Genomic DNA, 19,746 nt, shown 5'->3' with positions numbered 1-19,746 from the left:
ACTCCTGGGAGTGGGCAGGGCAGAGCGAGGAGGTTCAAACCCTGCTCTTGAGAGACAACAGAGATGTCTTCCTACAAATGTGTGCAAGCACTACCCATTTGCTCATCAGAAAAAATCTGGGATCAGCATTTGGATCCCAGATGAAGCGTTCAATCCATTGCAGATGGATCAACCCAAAGCATTTCAGGCAGTGTGGTGTGCATCTACTCCTCCAGATCAGTGGATGTGCCAAGCATGGTTTTTTTTCTAAGTATCAACTTATGCCATAGAGTATGTTTTAATTAATTTTTACTTTTTTTTGCAGTGCTGAAAGTACTGTTGTTCCAAAATCTTTCTTTTGAGAATGGTGTCACATTTGGATGACATTCTAACACCTTTCTAGCCGTGAAAGAATTAGGATAAGGAGCATAGGGAAATACTCAATAGGTTCATCATTTCATCAGCAAACTCTTTAAATAGCCACATTTGAAAGCAAACAACAGAAAACCCAGGCACATAGAATGACAGAGAAAGATAATTGGCCACCAGGTGTCAGTAGTTGTTCTCTTATTATAATGGAAGGATTAATATCAAGACTGCAAGGGTAACGGTTGAGCCAAGGAAGTCACAAAATTAAATGGATTTTTTGTTGTTGTTCAGACCAGGAATTTAAAAATAATCAGAAGAATTTGTCTTCCTGTCTGTATAGAGCACAATAACAAAGAACACACTGTGGGTGTATAAAATGGTCTTTTCCCTCCATTTCCTATTAAATCATTGCTTCTTTTGCAAATTACAAAGACTGGCCTTTAAAGCAAAGAAAATACAGCTGATGCAAATGCATCTGCAGTCAACCCATGCAAAAAATCACTGGGACCTGGTAGGTCTTGTTTGGTCTTGCCTGATTATCTCCACTCTGCTCTGCCTACCTTGCACTAGAACATCCCTCCTCCAAAGCGTGATTAAACATAGACTTTCCCCCCACCTACATGATCTCACTGGATGACACAGTAGCAAGAATAACCTGGTTAACCTGGTTCTGTGGCAGTCATAAGGTAATGTTTTCAATTTTTACATCTGAGATTAACTTTTAGGGGTTTTTTTTCATGACTGCAGAGCAAGTTCACTTGATTGTTACAGTGGCATCACTAAAATGTACCCCAGTATTTGTAACTTTAAGTCCTCAGAGACTTTTCCTATTCAGAAAGCAAAGATTTACTTTGGTAGCTAAAGAGACATCACCACTCCCCTCCTCTTCTAACACTGGCTGATGTGAAACATATGACATGGTATCATGCAGCACAGATATATCTTTATCATAGTCAGATCTTCATCAATGATCTGGACGAGGGCATTGAGTGCACCCTCAATAAGTTTGCAGTCAACACCAAGTTGGGTGGGAGTGTTGATCTGCTGGAGGGTAGGAAGGCTCTAGAGCGGGATCTGGACAGGCTGGATCGATGGGCTGAGGCCAATTGTATGAGGTTCAACAAGGCCAAGTGCTGGGTCCTGCACTTGGGTCACAACAACCCCATGCAGCGCTACAGGCCTGGGGAAGAGTGGTGGAAAGCTGCCCAGCGGAAAAGGACCTGGGGGTGCTTGTCGACAGGCGGCTGAATTTGAGCCAGCAGTGTGCCCAGGTGGCCAAGAAGGCCAAAGGCATCCTGGCCTGTGTCAGAAATAGTGTGGCCAGCAGGAGCAGGGAGGTGATCGTTCCCCTGTACTGGGCACTGGTGAGGCTGCAGCTCAAGTCCTGTGTTCAGTTTTGGGCCCCTCAGTACAGGAAAGACATGGAGGTGCTGGAGCGTGTCCAGAGAAGGGCAACGGAGCTGGTGAGGGGCCTGGAGCACAAGTCTGATGAGGAGCAGCTGAGGGAGCTGGGGCTGTTTAGTCTGGAGAAGAGGATGCTGAGGGGAGACCTGATCGCTCTCTACAACTACCTGAAGGGGGAGTGTAGTGAGGTGGGTGCTGGTCTCTTCTGTCAGGTGGCTGGAGATAGGACGAGAGGAAATGGCCTCAAGTTGCGGCAAGGGAGGTTTAGGTTGGATATTAGGAAAAATTTCTTTACTGAGAGGGTAGTCAGACATTGGAATAGGCTGCCCAGGGAAGTGGTGGAGTCACCATCTCTGGAGGTATTCAAAAAGCGCATAAACAAGATACTCCATAACATAGTTTAGTGGGCATGGATGATGGTTGGACTCGATGATCTTGAAGGTCTTTTCCAACCTAAATGATTCTATGATTCTATGAAGGATGCATCCACAGCACTGGATGTGCAACCACTGCAACCTAGCTCCCTGATTTAGATAGGGGCTGCAATGGTCCTTCATAAGGGCTTGGATGCTCTGTTGGGAGCATGCATGTACCAACACAATACAATACGAGTCAGATCACACTCCCTGATCTGGGGTGAGTGGATCTGCACACCAAGACCTTGACTTGTTTTATCTCTGCTAAGCAGAACTGCTCAGGGAGGTACCTGGGTTTGACACCCTTAAAACATTTGTGACTGGGGCTCAGAGGGTAGGGATTTTTGAACACTTGTCCAGCTGATCAGGCCTTATGGTTTTAAGCAAAAACATTTTCTTCCTAAACATCATTTGCATTGGTTGCTGTCCCTGGTTTTTCATTAGGGAAGTGATCAAAGTTTCTAAAAGTTTGGGAACTTTAATCCAGCTAGCATTGGTTTGGCATTCAGAGGTGTCATGGTTTAACCCCAGCCAGCAACTAAGCACCACGCAGCCGCTCACTCACTGCCCCCCCACCCAGTGGGATGGGGGAGAAAATCGGGAGAAGAAGTAAAACTCGTGGGTTGAGATAAGAACGGTTTAATAGAAAAGAAAAGAAGAAACTAATAATGATAACACTAATCAAATGGCAACAGTAATAATAAAAGGATTGGAATGTACAAATGATGCACAGGGCAATTGCTCACCACCCGCCAACTGATGCCCAGCCAGTCCCCGAGTGGTGATCCCTCTGCCCCCACTCCCCCCAGTTCCTATACTAGATGGGATGTCCCATGGTATGGAATACCCCGTTGGCCACTTTGGGTCAGCTGCCCTGGCTGTGTTCTGTGCCAACTTCTTATGCCCCTCCAGCCTTCTTGCTGGCTGGGCATGAGAAGCTGAAAAATCCTTGACTTTAGTCTAAACACTACTGAGCAACAACTGAAAACATCAGTGTTATCAACATTCTTCTCATACTGAACTCAAAACATAGCACTGTACCAGCTACTAGGAAGACAATTAACTCTATCCCAGCTGAAACCACGACAAGAAGATATATTTCATAAGCCCCGTGGACAGCTGGCCTGGGTCACATGTCTATACCCAAATTTCCCTGTGTGGAAAGCGGAGGCAAAGGCACTGACTGTCCTTCTAAAGTGGTTCTAAGATTTACTATCAAAAAATGCTGCACAAGACCTAAGTATTTTTATTACCATAATTATTTGAAATTATTCAGCAATAACAGGAAAGCAAGATCATCAATGACAGCTGAGCAGAGCTTTAGTTAGGAAATGGTGTGATGATCCAGGCTGACATTTTCATTGCTTTATAAGCTCATTTATTACCTACGTTATTTGTTGTGAGAATCAAAACAAAGTGGGAAAGGAGTTTGCAGCAATCAAACTTAGAGGCAAAGGCTGCGTTTGAACATCATGAAGTTTTAGGAAAGCTGACACAAGAAGGAGCAGAGAAGCTCCAGACTGTTGAGACTCTGAGAAAGGGACCATCAGGAAACACTCTGCAAGCAAACTATGAGTACCTGAAAACACCAACCTCTGCGTATTCATTTTCCTGTAGGGCTGGACACCAAAGTTTTAAGAGAGAGGGTCCCCTTCCTCGGTCAGGTTGCAGGCTGGACCCTTCCACGCCAACGCGTCCCAACCACCGGGAGCTTTGGGAGAGCCTGGCAAAGGCTTGTCTCTGCCGAGGCTCAGCAAGCCCCGTCACGGGGATTTGGAGATGCAGCTCCTTCTTTCTCCAGAGTAGCGCTGGATAGATTTTTGTACAATGTTTTGAAGTGTGACTGTGCCAGACCCTTGTGTCTGACAATTATGTTTGTTTAAGCAAGACCTCTGAGTTTGTAACAATGGAATTATCTATTTTTCAGGACAATTAACACAATGTTTTTGTATTAGCTGAAGGTCAGAGGATTAATGTGGTTTTATCTACAATGCATTTTTAAAAGCTAATTAAGAATCATTCAGTTCACTCTGTACTAAAGACTAAGAACATTGCACATTAGATGACTCTTGCTCCTCTGCAGCAGCAGAAAGAGAGAGAGAGGAACGGAGGAAGAGAGGAATGGAGAACGAGAGCGCCAGCATGCAAATAAACAAATACATCACAGGTTTGCAGTTAATGGAGAGCAATAAAAAACTCCATTCTGGTAATGCCAGAGATAAAATTGTCTCCTGGACAAAAGGGCTAATCTAAAATATTAATCAGCAAGAATATTCAGTATTTGCAATCACAAGCATTCCTTGTTAGAGGAAGAGAGATGGAGGGGAAGAGGGGGAAGTGCTGCTCTCAGAGCATTATTTTAGAGATGTTTGTATCACTTAATGCTTATGGAGCATCTCCTCCGCTCGCTCTCTCTTGCACCTGACCGCCTGTATGCACCACCGCGGGGAAAGCCCGGCTGACGGGCCTCCTGGCAGGGGGGAATCTTCTGGGAGGAGGTAGGCGAGGATGAGGAGCACAGGTGGGAGCGGGGTCCCTGCCGGCCCGGGGTCGTGTGTGGGGAACGGCGAGGAGGGAGCTGCAGGGGTCGCGAAGGGTGGGGGGAGCAAAACGCGACTCAAAATCGGGGGCATCCAGCGAGGATTTGGACACCAGAGCGAGGAGTTTATTTTTAACGCGGTGGCCTCCGCCTTGCCTTTTAATGGGAAAAGGTAAGAAAATTGGAAGCTGTTCCTACACTCTTGCTTTTGGATGCTTATCTACGCTGCTGATTCAGGCGCTCTGAGGTTCGTTTGCCGTGTCTGCCCAAAGCATGTAAATACTATCAGACGTTGAGGTGCCTCATTTCAAAACTGGGCTATGCCCTACTATTCTGTTGATCAAATGTGGCAATTATTTCAGGCTTAAAACCTTTTAGGGATAACAATAGGTGCTGCCAGTCAAAGCTAGAAAGTGCACATGCATTCAAAGAGCAAGCTGAATGAGGAATAACAGCAACATGTGTAGCTAGAATATATTATGGATTACCATCCTCTTGCACAAAGGCTAGTAAACTCTTCAAAATGCAACAACCTACGGAGCTAATAAAAGGGACAGAAATGTGCAGATGTCTCGGTTTGTCTCATTTGTGTCTTTCTGGCATTGGTAGGATGACTCACTGGATTTAGCAACAGCTTGTGAAGATGAACATATTAATAACTTTATGCTGCAGCTCTGCCATAAAATGTAATCTTTTACAATTCCGTATTCTCAAGTGAAATACAAGCTTAGAACCAGAATAAAATTAGAAAAGATATTTGAATTGTCAGCTTATTTTCTTTTTAAATCTGTGTTTATACATTTAAATATGCAACTTAACTTGGAAAAGAGTATTCCCTTTCATCCCCATCCCTTCCCCAGTGTGCCACTCCCTACTATAAAAGACTGAAGCCTATTTAAATACGGGGCTACCAGGATAGTACTCCAAGGTATTCTGTGTCATTCTGTGTATTTTTATGTTGTACGGGGCTACCGGGATGGTACTCCAAGGTATTCTGTGTCATTCTGTGTATTTTTATATTGTACCAAACATAAATTAACATTTTTCTTCCCATCCATAAACACTTGAATAGGAAAGCTTAAGTGGACCATGTATGACTCAATGGCAAAAAGCCAGTTGCTTATTGAAATTTGCATGTATAATCTACAAAGTTAGTAAACAATGGGATATATATCCTCTTGGCTTTTGATAAAGTTCAACAGATTTGAATAATTACATAACAGAGTACAAGGCTTGCCTTGAGGACATAGAAACTATAGCCCTGAATCTTTCAATCCTATTTTAAACCTTTCTCCATGGTTTTAGGCATTACTCTAGTCTACAGAAAGGTTCATCCGAGTACTTGATGGCTCGTAGAAGGAAATATAGAAACTGTCTGACAAAGCAGCAAGTAGAATCAGTGTTTCTAGATATTAAGATGATGACCAAACCACTAGATTTGACCATTTTGCTTCTCCTTGATTTTAATGAGACTTGATTTTAATGATACTGTGTCACTTACTGGAGATATGTTTGTATTTGTGCATGAAACATACTTGCAAATTTACTGAAATAATGGGAAAGAAAAGTTACAACAATTTTAGTGTAGACAAGACCCAAATGTTAATTTCTAATCTTATTGAAAAATTTATCTTTTTATGCTAAATAGCATGAAGCACAAACAATGAGGTTCAGGACACTCACTAACTTTATTTTTAACTTTTGAAAAAAATATTTTCTGGGTAGAGAAAGCCTCAGAAAGATATCTATTTTCTACCACATTAACTGTTTTAATATGCTTATGTTTCTGTTTATTACTTAAAATGAGATGAATTTCTGAAATAATTCATGCAAAAATCTATGCACTTCATTCAGTCATTCCGTGCCACGCACCCTTTGAAACTACTTATCCTCTCAAGTGATTTAGTGTATAAGAGAAAGCAGTGTTTCTAAAGTTTTTGTAAAAATCCTAAGCTCACAGAATTGAAAATTACATGTATTATATATACACATACGTATATGCATATATATAATATGTGTAAAGTACTCTCTCTATATAATATAATGGAAACACATTTCACATATATATATAAAAATATACTGTGATATATATTATATATATATCTCTCCAGCTTGGATTTCTAAGTGATAATGAATTACATACAACTCTATCTCAAATGCTTAAAACCTGAAAGTGCTTACACTAAATAGTCAGATATCTACTGCAGAGAAACACAGACTTCAATTTCTTACCTGCTTTTTTAATTTCAGGGACAGCTGTCTTCTCATGAGCTTTCTCTTTTTTTCCTTCTTTTTCTAAGATTTAATTAAAGAAAGTAATTTGATATGCTAGAACTCTGAATCATACACTCAGATATGCAGTCAGCCAAGTCCTGGTGGGCACATGCTGAAAAAAATGTGACTTATTTGGGAGTTTAGTTCAGATTATTCCCTTATAGCACTTGCACCCAACTAGCCACAGAGCAATCAGCTGCAAATGAAAATTAATCAGTATGCATCAACTATGGATGATTTGAACCCTTAATAATTCATCAAAGGCTAGGCAAAAATCATCAGTGCATGAATGTGGTACCTTTTAGCTTAAGCTCCAGTAGCAATGAGATCATTAAAAAATAATGAATGACATAAATATTTTCCCATGAAAGCAAGACCTTAGTGGATTTTAGATGCTTCCTGGGAATGAATGATCCAAAATGTTATTTAGATGGATATCAAGGCTTTGCAGTTTGGTCACTGCAAGTTTGGGTTGAGATCCTAGAATATAAATAAAGAAATCTACCCTACATTCAGAAAGTGGTGTACCATGAACTGAGTGATATCTCCCATGAGTTTTGTGTATGGAAGTATCACTGTGTCCTGATATATAGATGGAGTCCAGCAAATTGTTTAACAAGCCCATAGATGGCCACCAAACAGGACTTTCTGTTTGTCAGAAAGAGTTTAGAAAATATCAGACACTGAACAGATACTGAAGAAGTGGTAACATGCAAAATAGTGACTAAGCAACTAAGAGGACAATACAGAGCCAGAAGCATTGGATTAACCTAATAAAAACCAATGGGATTTGAGCCAGGAGTGGGAGTAAAAGCTGAATGAGGCCAATAAAAACCATTCCCAAACCATACCTTTCTTCTTGGTTTCAGTCGTAGCCTTTTTTATATCAGTCTTTTTCTTTTCCTCTTTTCTCTCTAAAAAAGGAAATAAAAGTTCAGCTGACTACTTTTACATAGCTAGCTAGATATATACAACACACACACACACACACGTATGTATAATTATTTGGGATGGGAATCCTTGACTAACTGCAGTAGGTTCTAGATTTGATAAGCTGGTCACTTTTTGAGGAGTTTACTATCAGCAGCTCAGAAATACAGCTTAATACTCAGAAAGTGGCGCTGAGGATAGAACTGGAACCAGTAGGTACATCAGATAATTACTTAAGGAAGTACTAATTCAAGAAATTATGCCCATTAACCTGGTGTAAGTAAGAGTTTATTGTGGTGATTCAGTAGCCATGCACCTGTTCTGCTTCTTATATAAAATCTGACTGAATGGCAGCAAAACTTGCAAGTGGTACTTTGGAATAAGTGCAGAACGCCATGAAAAGCCTGAGTATATAATATATCTTTATAACACTTTTTATGAATTGAACATTTGAAATGGTCATTACAGGACTTCAGTCATTCACGGAGAATTGCAGTTAAAGCATCATCAACAAAAGAATATGACTTTTTCTTTTAAAAGTGTCTGCCTCTATTTTGTCAATTAATTAGACAACAGTAGAAATAAGGATAATATTTTTGCTTCTTTTACAAAAAGCTACAACAATTTAAGTACTTGTTCCATGGATGTTATTAATTAGAAAATTAAGAGTTCAGTAGAGGAAATGAAGAAGCTATAATTCTCATTTTTCCTTTGGGAAATGAATCCCCATTTTGATGGGGAAGAATACCAGAGTACAAGAATAGCTAATCTAAATGGTTTTTTTAACTGCTCATCCAGAAAAAGCCAAATTTGTTACCTTCAGTTTGTGCTGCATGGCTTTGGGTGTTGCTGTAGTTAGTGGAACTACTTTTCTTTTTGTGATGTTTTACTGTTATGAATGTAGATAAGAAACCAAGTTTTATTACCATGCAAAACTGCACGAACACTGGACCATAAGCCTTTAAGCAAGTCTTGTCTTTACTTGAAAAATATTTAAGGTATAGGAATATTTTCTAAAGCCAGCAGATCCAGGAAGCAAATATGTTATTATCCCTTGCATAAATTAACATGAAGATAAAGGAAAAATGAAGAAACTTACTTTTCACTTCTCTAGCTACCACAATAGACTTTTCTTCTGCATGAAAAAATATATACAAACAGGGAATGAAAAAAATTAATTGAAATACAGAGTGTGCTTCCTAAACCAAAACAAAATATGTGTATGTGTGATAGAAAAATTGCTATTTTCATAGAGTACATGAATTCCACAGTCTGTCCATGGTAGTTTCATAAATAAAGTTATTTTTGCCTATCATGGAGGCAATGTGTTTACCAATATTCAGGGTCTCCCCAAACCATACTTCTGCTGATTTTCTGACAAGAGTGTTTAATGTTAAACATCATTTTGATGTGTTCCAGTTCTTTCTTGTTTTAAACAGATTTATTCAATGCATTTCTCTTGTTATTGTCTTGACAAAATGAAGCAGAAAATCCTTGCATGTGGTGTAAGGTACAGAATGTTCCTCTCAGTGTTTTGTGCACTTAATGCTCCCTGCTGAAACCCTGAGCGTACCGGACCTCAAGCTACAAATTCCTTTGTGTCCTAAGTGTGGTTTATGATGCTCAGGTTTCTTAAGCACATATAGAGCGTCAGAGGAGCGCTCATCCTCCACAGGCTTGTTTGGAGCTTCATTCTCTTGTAATGTTAATATCCTTGTTATTGTCTCTCTCTCGGGTTCCCTGGAGTCTCTCTCTCTTTGACGTGCTGTTCCAGACTCATGTTAGGGCCCGTGGCTGCCTCCTCAAAACAGAAGAGACTCTTCAGCCTCAGATGACACACAAGCCGTTCCACAGCTCCCCTGCCCTGTGCCACCTGTGACTTGTCAGTGTTTCATTCCCACATGCAATGTACAACTTTTCTAATCTCTAAAATGTGGTTTAATTGTTCGCGCACTCTGCGTGATTTAACTGAAACCGTTAAACATATCAGTTACTGTCAGAAAAAGGCTTCCTTCTGACTCTCTTTCTTCCACTAGCCTTGACTCCTGGTAACTAGAGACTGAAGTGCTCCTGGTACTTCTGTAATTTCCATTTTTTTCTGAGTGCCTTGGTTCTGGTGGAGCTGTTAACAGCTCTGCTCTTCCAGTTAGTTAGATTTTTTTTTTTTTTTTTTTTTTTGCTTCCTTATACTTCTGGTGCTAGGTGATGCACAGGAATAATTTGTAAGCCCAAGGTCCTTACAACCAGCAAGATTCTCTTCAGTCAGAAACCATTTCTGCCTTTGAATTTGTGGTGTGTTGTGTGCCTCTGGGGCCCAGCTAAACCACATGAAATCTGCTCCGAGTTTCATAGCAAGGTTCAGAGCCGTATGTGTCGTGAGAGCCATGAACTGAGACCTGGAGTTTTGAGAAGTGGAGCTTTGTATGGAGGATGTAAAGGAAGTAGGAGGAATTTTTACTGCAAATAACCTAAAGCACAAGGAGGCTACCTCCCTGGCTGCAGAGATTTTATTGCTAAGTCATTCTACCAACTAATTCCACTGACATAATTTTCTCCCATCAAGCTCTCAAGTTGCAATATTCAGAGTGTCCGGGCAGCCTAGAGACATCTACATTTGTTATGAATTTTCTAAAGGATGATTACATCGAGGTATTAAAGGACTGTGGACCCTATTTCCCATTAGCGCTGCCCAATGCAAGATATGCAGTCTTGGTCAAGCCTGAGAAAAACGGTCACAGAGCTTCCACTCACATCTCAGCTGCATCTAGCCCCACTGCTGTCCCTTACAACTACTGCTGACAAAAGTTGACGTAAATGAGAATGATGGACTTGGATATTATGGAAAGAGCTATTTCTGATTTAGGGAAGCAATCCCATTTCTTGAATAAATTTATTTCCTCTCAATTTGAGTAGCTTACATTTAGATTGTTGCATATTAAGTATATATTTAACACCAGCAAAACCTGTCATTTCTGAAGCAGTAAATGCAGTGGGTTTTCTCCAGATATGTACACACCTAAATTAAGAGGCAGAGCAAATAATTAAATAGGAACTTATGCCGGTCTTTTGCACTGTAAAATATGAACCCTGTCTGTTAATTGAAAGTGCTCATTTTTTCAGCTAGGAACAGTAGCAGGACTACAAAAGTCCATGGATCAGCTGCATAAGGAAGGATCATAATATGCATGAACAGTAGGTTACACAAGGAAACACAAAGTGGTTTTGACGGTTCAGGGCCAACTAAAATATGGAATTCAAGTGCAATTGACTATTGAAAAATCTATTGTTATTGTTACTGTTTCTTGATAATGTAATTAATGTTATTTTAACAGCAGGAGCACTGGTCCCGACCCACATTTTATGTACAGGGTGTAAGAGATACGTGTGCAAAAAGACCTGACTTTCAAAAGCCTGCAATGCCTTTACACGAATGAAACAGGGATATATGCAGATGACAGAGTCAGTCAGCAAGACAAGCAATGGACTTTGCATTTAGTCAAGTTTTTTTCTGTAGGCTTTATGCAGAAGTGGAGCTTTATGTAGCACAAGGAGGAATCCAGTGACCACGAGAAGTGTGAATTAAAGCAGTGATGTGCTACTGAAGAGAAATTCAGGTAAAATTTTTTCCTGGGAGAGAAAAAAAGCAGCAGCACAGAAGAGCTTTCTTGGGAAGTGACTGGAGCAGAGAGAACAGCCCTAAAGCAAAGAAACAGCTGGGATGGAATTATTTATTTCTGAATAAGGGGTGAGGGACCACCAGTGGAAATCCAAGTAAGATTCAACAGAGACCAAGAAAGAGGTGTTTCAATCTGAATTGCCTTTTCTGGCTTTGACAATGTCTTTGTGTTATTCTCCTGGGACGCCAACTAATTGTTGGACAACAGGGGGAGGGGAGGTAACAGAAACATGCTAACAATGCAGCACTTGAAAACAGGCCTGGTAAGACCAGTGTGCTACTGGGCCAGCGCTGAGTGGAATCTAAATTTAGGGATGCACGTGAATTACTGGGCATAGGGTTATGGGCATGCCAGCTGGGAACTGGAAGAGGATGGTGCTCTAAGAGTTTCTTCTCTGTATTGCTGTAGATGGTCCATGTGCTCATGGAAACACTGACTCTGGAAGGAATTGTCAGCTCATCCCATCCCCTCTGAGAAACTGAGGTAAGGAGGGCAGCGAAATACAGCCACCGGGACCTTCTTGTGGAGAGGCGTGCGTGTAACAGCCACTAACTAGTGGGACTGAAAGCCAGAAGTTTGGGGATGTTTTGGTTCAGATAAGCCTTCTAAAGTTCAGATACTTATATGAAGCTTATCTGCATTTATCTAAACCCCTGTTGTCAGGGAATCTCAGGAGAAAAGCTCTTGTGATAGACTTTGGATATTGCCTGGCTTTGTGAAATGCTACGACAGCTTTTCTTGCCTACTGATTCTGGTCCTGGCAGAAATAAGGAGCAGCAGAGGTACGTGTATACTCACTTACATGCAAAACAGAACAAAACAAACATTAATTTAGGTTTTCCTGAGAAACTATAATTCAGACTGAACTTAACTTCATTCCAGGTAAAACTTCATTCCATTTTCCTGCAAGCATCTCTGTACACCTTAAGCTGTCACTGGCATAATTTTAAAAGATCATTCCAAAAAAACCCAAGTTGTATTTTTAAATTTGTATCTCCTTATTAATTTTGGAGAGATTATGTTTTTTCGTCCTTTATTGTAATTGGTGACCAAAATCCTTTCCCTGCTGAACTCAGTGAAAGTTTTGCTGTTGATTTCAGCAGGACCTGGATATCTTTTTTAAATATTAAAATAACTCATTGCCTTGCAGGTTTTGGTGACATTTGTTTCCGCATTGCATGATGCTTGGGGTGGAGACTGACCATGACTAACCAGTTGCACTTTTGATTCTAAACAATTTCATACACAGTCACACAATAAGGCCCCTTTAGTGTTACAAACATTTTGGAGGAGTTAAAAAAAATGCGAGGAAATATTTCTGCTTAATTTAGGGTATCATGGAAACTCATACTTTTAAAATTAAATCTAAATTTCAAGTAAAAATTGGCCTCTGAAAAAAATCCCTTTCTGGGGTAAGAGTCCCCTTGTTGGTCCAGTTATTTCCTCTATGAGAAATCATTCTGTCTTGTCTCAGCCAAACTACTGAAAAGTCAAGATAGATCAAAGAAGCCTAAATAATATTAACCTAAATTTCTTAGAATTGCTTCTTTTCACACACAAACACATATGTCCACACTTGCGCACACACACACTCACGTGCTCTCTCTAACTTACAGGTGAGTGCTTAGGCCAAAATCAAGTGCATTTTTTGCAAAGCTCTGCTTAAACCACACCATTTCATTTCAGCAGAGTAATGCAACACAATTTGTTCTCATATTGAGCAAGTGAAGGACTAATGGAACACACAGGTCAGTGGAGATACAGTACACGCTGACGCCTAGGCAATCTCTCCAGCCTGATTTTGCGTTTTGAAACTGCTTCACTGTTTTCAGATCCCAATCTGAAACACTATTTGGCAGTTTTGAAGATTGCTTATGGAGATATTTTTGAGGTCTGCAGAAAGTACGTAATGGCAATATCATGCTTGAAATACCTAGTGCTTTCATGTGACCCACATAAGTGTTCCTTATTTCTTCCTGTAGTGATTATAGACTCCTTTTTCATGGCTGTTGAATTAAGCACCAAAACTGTTAGTTAATAGCATGGGGCCATATGTTGCCCTCACTAAACAACACAGTGGGGAGCAAAGAGTACAAATACCAATGTAATGAAGCCAGAGTATGTGTGCCAAGGGAAAAAAGAGAGGACATGCCAACTTCCATGACAAGAACAGAAATAGAAAATCCATTGGACAAAGGTCAATGGCAAATATGATGCAAATATGATTATGAGGAAGAACTGAATTCCCAGGGGAGCACTGGCTTCTTATGGTAAGAACTTCCCTAGGAAGAGCCAAACCAACACAGCTAAGGCAGCAGGGTTAGCCTTCTCCCTCCTTGTGACTGATATTCCTTCCAGGCAACACGAATCAACAGCAGGACCAGTTGCGTTACCAGTGCTGGGAAGGGTTTTGATGAGTTTTTTTATGGGACATGCTTTTGAGCAAGAATGTCTGAGGGTTAGGAAAACAGGATGACCAGGCTATGCGGGACCTCTTCTGCAAGGGTTTCCCTTTTCTTTCCAAAGAAACATGGAATTTCTGCCTTTGAAAGCCCAGAGAATCTTAATCTAAGTAAGTATTTTCCATTTGCAGGTGCAAGATACGCAAAAGATTATTGCTTTTCTGTAACAGTTAAAAAACACTTTAAAAAGTTAAAATAATCTTCAGAGTTATTTGATTTTGTTTTATTAGGTAGATGCATAATCTAATATTGTAAATTGGATTATTATGAATAATAATATTAATGAGAAAACAGTGACATGTCTAATCAAAATATACATATCTTTGTACATAATTTTTCTACATTCCAGTAATCTTTTTTCCCGATGTCTGTTCAATTTTTTCTGTCTTATTCTAGAATAAAAGTAGTACAGAAAAGCCTCATGTCATTAAGTAAAATGTCAAGGGCTTTCTGAAACAGTGAAGATTTAGGCTTTTTTCATTATAGCTAAATCATTAGAGTTTACTGCTTAAATGTCTAATCCAAATCATTAAATAACTCACTTTGAAACCTTCCGCATATTATTTCAAAGGTTTTACTGTCTTCAGTACAGACTCATGAAGAGGTAGAGCCCATATTTCACAAAACCCCCTTGGTTTTATGCTGTTTATATAGTACCCTGCTAAAGCTACCTAAACTGTTTCTTCTAATAAACTAGATTAAAACCTAGTCCATTGTATTATGATATTTTTGACAAAAACATTTTCTTATTTTTTTTTATTCTCCCTTCAATTAAAATTCATAAGAAAATGGATTTTAATCCTCAAATCATGTCGGTATTATTAAAAATGTTCTAAATTCAGAGAAAACTTCAAAATTCTGCATTTTTGAAAGGTTTCTGTTGTATCTTAAATCACTGTCTTTCACTAGAAGGATTTTTTTTATGGGTAATTGATTTTATAGCACAAAAGAAAGACGTTTTTTATAGAACAATCTGTGTACAGAAAAGAAGGCCATTGACAGACTGTACAGAGGCAGATTGGTTTGTACAAGATTCATACACTTCTATACATCAAGGGAGCTTTGTCAAAATTTGTATTGGCTTTAGTAATTTAGATACTCTTGGTTATATCGCCTAATGTTATATTCATGAACTGAGGTGTAGACTAGAAATTCTTCTTAAGCTAGTCAGATAGTGTACATTCTATACAGCAACAAAGATAGATGCAGATTTCTATTTCAATGCCAATTTAGCCTCCGCAGGAATTTTTGGAGGAAGTTAAACATATTTCACAGCAACTCCCTTTACTGCATTCTGCAAAATCTGTAGTCAGAGGATTCAATGATCTAGGGGAAATAATTGGTTTTCCTCAAACATCCTCCGAAGACATTACAGAGATTTTAAATTCTTCTTTTCGACTTCATTTAATATCACAAATACCAGCAAGATGGCAAAGAACAGTATACCTCAGTCAAAGAAGGGGGATATTTCAGAGCCCATCACAATCCATTAGCAGATCAGAATGGTTACGTTGATGACTCTTCCGTGATAAATGCTCTCCCACAAAGATACAAGCACAGATTTCTAGGACAGTATAACCTGGAGAATCATACTCAGCTACAATGCTGTTCAGAGTTTTTTTGTGGTACAGTGCTCTTCAAAGTGGTACAAAGCATACTGTCTGTTTGAGATCATATTAAGATGCCTTCCACTGAGAGAAAGATTTTGATACAGGCTTCTCACAAAGGTGTTATGATCTCATGAGAAAGCAAAGACATACTATTCTGGAACAATTAATATGAAGCCTTACTAATAACTAACTAAGCCTCTGAGCTTAGTTTCAACATTTCTTGTCCAACTGTAGCATCTTCCTGAGAGATTACCCTGCCATGTCAGAAGCGTAACACGGGAGGACTATCAGAAAGGAGTGTTCTGCTCAGGTGACTGGGGAAATGGAGGAAGCGAAAAGCTATGTGAGCTGAGCAAAACCAGTCAAGACCCGAGAAAGAGATTCACAGAGAATCAATGTACACTGCAGAGCAGTTTTAGGATGTCGGTGGATAACAAAATACAAGAAAGCTAGAGTTAAAAGAGGTGGAGAAGAGTACAGTCAGATAGCCACGGAGAACAGATCTGTTCAAATTACAGCCAGCACTAGCGTCCTCCTTAAATGGCAGCATCAGTGTCAGCCAAGCTGAGAGCGCTGCTTCCAAGTCCTTGTGAAACCTCCAGAAAAAAAGATAAGATAAAGAATTTAAAATAAGTTAATTTACTTCATGGTTTGCCAAACAAGGCTTCCAAGCTTGGAACACAAGTTATATATCAGTGTCTCTCCCTTCACAAATTCCCTTTCCCTCTTTCTCTTGTTTATTGTTACAGGACCTTTTCTTTTGTTTTGTTTTCTTTTGTTTTGGTTTGTTATTCTCTTCTCTTGGTGACCTGAAACTCCAAACTCTTCATTGAACTTTGAGTGTAAGATCTCAAGACAGCAGTTCTTTTTGAAAAGAGCCAAACCACCATGAAATAGGAGAGCAATGACCTGTTCTTTTCCCTTCTGACCAGATGAGTACAAAGCATTTTGCTTTCCAACCAGGAGATATCTGAAAAGTTCAATTCACATGCACACATTTCAATGCAATTTATGGCATACTGCTAGAATATAGTGTACAAATTTGCATTGTCCTGCATAATCACCCCTTTTCCAAAAGATTTACTGTGGAGGTGAAGGAAGAGAAAACGGCCATGACAAGGAGAGAAAGGTTGAGATTTAATACATAATAACAATATTCTCTTCTTCTAAGATCTCACGAATTCAGCAGAGCATAGTTTCTACTGGGCATTGGCTACTACCCAGGAAAAGCTTTCTATTTGAAAGTATCACATAATCTAAAAATGTTAGAGACATCTGGCATGCATACTGCCACTATTTTCACCTTATGAGAAATCAGGAATGGTCCGGGATTACCTAAGAAGGCAGTGGCAAAACAGGGCAATAGTGAAAACATCTCAAACTAGAAAAAGGGTAAAATCTTTTCAGTCTTTACTAGCTGCATGGTTTTGTATCGAGTGTCTGAATATCACTGAGTTGGAAAGCCTAGGGTCTAAATAGATTGGTTTCACACGTTTTCTGTGTGACAACAGTTCTGTTACTTCCTATTGTTTTACCTTTTTTCAGAGCTGGCTGCTTCTGTCAAAGGCTGGGCCAGTCCTTCTGTGTCATATAAAGTACATTTCTCAATTAACAAATGCTTGTACTTGTTCCCTATTCTGAGAACTTATTATACTATCTTCAGCTATATTTATGAAAAGGAGAATTATTTGTTTCAATCTGTCCCTTCACCTGAGCAGTGATATTTAGTGAAGTACCAGTCATAAAGGTATGTAAGAATTAAGAAGTCACAGACAGATATCTCTTCAACTATTTCACAGATTTACATTTCTCTGCCTCCTCCTTTTTTTCCCTTCTGTCACTGTGCCAAATATTCCCATAAATTACTTAATTATTTTCCCCTGGGTTGAAATAAAGCTTCAGGGTTCAGGGTTCCTAAAGGCACTGTGGTGTATTTTCTCATATATGGAGACCACAGAATAGTGCAATATAGCAGCTTTTCACAGTAGCATTTTGCAAGTAATTCTTCCTTCTTCATTTCCTCCAAATCTGTGGCATGAACAGTATTGTATCCTAGTGACTGGCCTTGAGCCTTAAAGGGAATTTAGTTGTATGATTCTGAGCAGATAATCTGCCCCCCAATTTGTTTGCCAAATGGGTTTCTAATTTACATTCACAATTACCTCAATTGCATGCATAAATGAGCTAATGAAACACACAAATGTGTAACTGGTCATAAATAGTCATTTCCATGTGCAATTGCAGTAATTGCATGCTCTTCATGATTTTGAAAATCAAGAACTTAATGTTAATTTGATGCTAGTTCATGTTGTATAACAGTTATATTTAAAGATTAAATTTATCACTTGGCAAATGCAGCAGTCTTTTTCTATTATGCTTTTTTCCCATTATGGTTAATTGGTGAATAACAGTGTTTAACATTGCAGGGACTTCTTTTTGCTGATAAGCAGGGTTCAAACATTTCCCTAAAATAAGCAGGACTGAAAATCTATTCATGTACTACATTGTGTCACAATAACCACAGTTTTATACCCCTTTAAACAGTGTGTTTATAAAGAAATATTTATTTGAGGTAAAAGATTTTGGGGAAAGAGATAAGAAATCACTTAACTATTTTTATCCAAACATTCTGATTCACAATAATCACATAACAGAAATATCTAATTAAATTAACTCTTTGTTTTAGTCATAGGCTCTGCCAAAATCTAACTCTCATTTTCCGTTTCCAAATGCAAGAAAATCTTGTCGCTCTTGTTACTTATTCTGCTGCCATCCCATCTGTTTTTCTCTTAGATTGCAATTGCTTTCTGGATAACATAGAACTAAGACGTCTATGAGAGAGATTAGCAAGTGCCATGGTGTGACTGAATGACTCTGAAGTATTATATGAAACCTGCTACATAATTACAGGAAAAGACTCATATGTTTTGTACTATTAAATTGTATGGTGTAGAGACCGAGGATGTATATTGCAGTAGTAGTTTTAGGTCATTGGACACAGTCCATTTTAAAATTCAAATGCATATTTCAACCATTTTACTGATATGATTAGACTGTAAACAATATAATTTAATTGCAGGGTTATGTTTTAATCTTCTGAAGGTAAGATCTGACATTGTATTTTTCTTTCAGTGGTTTTAACAATAGGAATAGGGATGATAAATGCAGAGCCAGAAATATTATGTTCATTATTGCAGATAATACACAGAAACGTTTCTGAATAACAATAGCTGAAAGAATAATCCAAAGTATATTAAGGGGATAATGTTGATTATGTTTACAGTTAGATGGCAACTTATGGCTGAACACTATCTAAAGCATTTTACAGATTGGGCCTTGATCCTGTAATCTATTTCACTCAGGAAATCCCCTGAGCCATCTGTGGGACTACTGTAAGGAATATTTAGGTCTTGTCATGCAAATATGACTGTGGCATTTGTGTCCCGGGCCTAATCATTTCCTCAGTTTTGTAATGTAGGTTTGTCGTGGTTTAACCCCAGCCAGCAACTAGGCACAACGCAGCCGATCTCTCACTCTCCCCTCTCCCAGTGGGATGGGGAGAATAGGAAAAAAAAGTAACAACTCATGGGTTGAGATAAGAGCAATTTAACAACTAAAGTAAAATAAAATATAGTACTAACAATAAGAATAATAATATATAATAATAATAATAATAGTAATGAAAAGGAATAATAATAAAAAAGAAATATAACCCAAGAAAAGACAAGTGATACACAGTGCAATTGCTCAACACCCACTGACCGATGCCCGAGCAGCGATCAGCCCCTCCCGGCCAACTCCCCCCAGTGTATATACTGAGCGTGATGTCCGATGGTATGGAATATCCCTTTGGCTAGTTCGGGTCAGCGGTCCTGGCCATGCTCCCTCCCAGCTCCTTGTGCGCCTGCTTGCTGGCAGAGCATGGGAAACTGGAAAATCCTTGACTTAATGTAAGCACTGCTCAGCAACAACTAAAACTTCAGTGTGTTATCAACATTATTCTCACACTAAATCCAAAACACACTGTACCAGCTACTAAGAAGAAAATTAACTCTATCCCAGCTGAAAGCAGGACAAGGTTACGTT

At 39.2% G+C, this 19,746-nt stretch overlaps 1 protein-coding gene across 1 annotated transcript in view; it reads right to left on the bottom strand.

The window, feature by feature from the left end:
* Nucleotides 1-4,553: 4,553 nt before the first annotated feature.
* TRDN (triadin) overlaps nucleotides 4,554-19,746 on the bottom strand; it is a 114,924-nt gene continuing 99,731 nt past the window's right edge. The window contains exons 14-16 of the mRNA XM_010585859.1: nucleotides 7,833-7,895; nucleotides 6,940-7,002; nucleotides 4,554-4,858 (exon numbers count right to left, since the gene is read on the bottom strand). Coding sequence (XP_010584161.1) covers nucleotides 4,554-4,858; nucleotides 6,940-7,002; nucleotides 7,833-7,895 — 431 coding nt within the window. The remainder of the gene's footprint in view (nucleotides 4,859-6,939; nucleotides 7,003-7,832; nucleotides 7,896-19,746) is intronic.

The sequence above is a fragment of the Haliaeetus leucocephalus genome, unplaced genomic scaffold (genome assembly GCF_000737465.1).
Source record: "Haliaeetus leucocephalus isolate CR32 unplaced genomic scaffold, Haliaeetus_leucocephalus-4.0 Scaffold130, whole genome shotgun sequence".
NCBI lineage: Eukaryota > Metazoa > Chordata > Aves > Accipitriformes > Accipitridae > Haliaeetus > Haliaeetus leucocephalus.
Note: the sequence above shows the minus strand (reverse complement) of the source record. Positions and strands in the feature narration are given on the sequence as shown.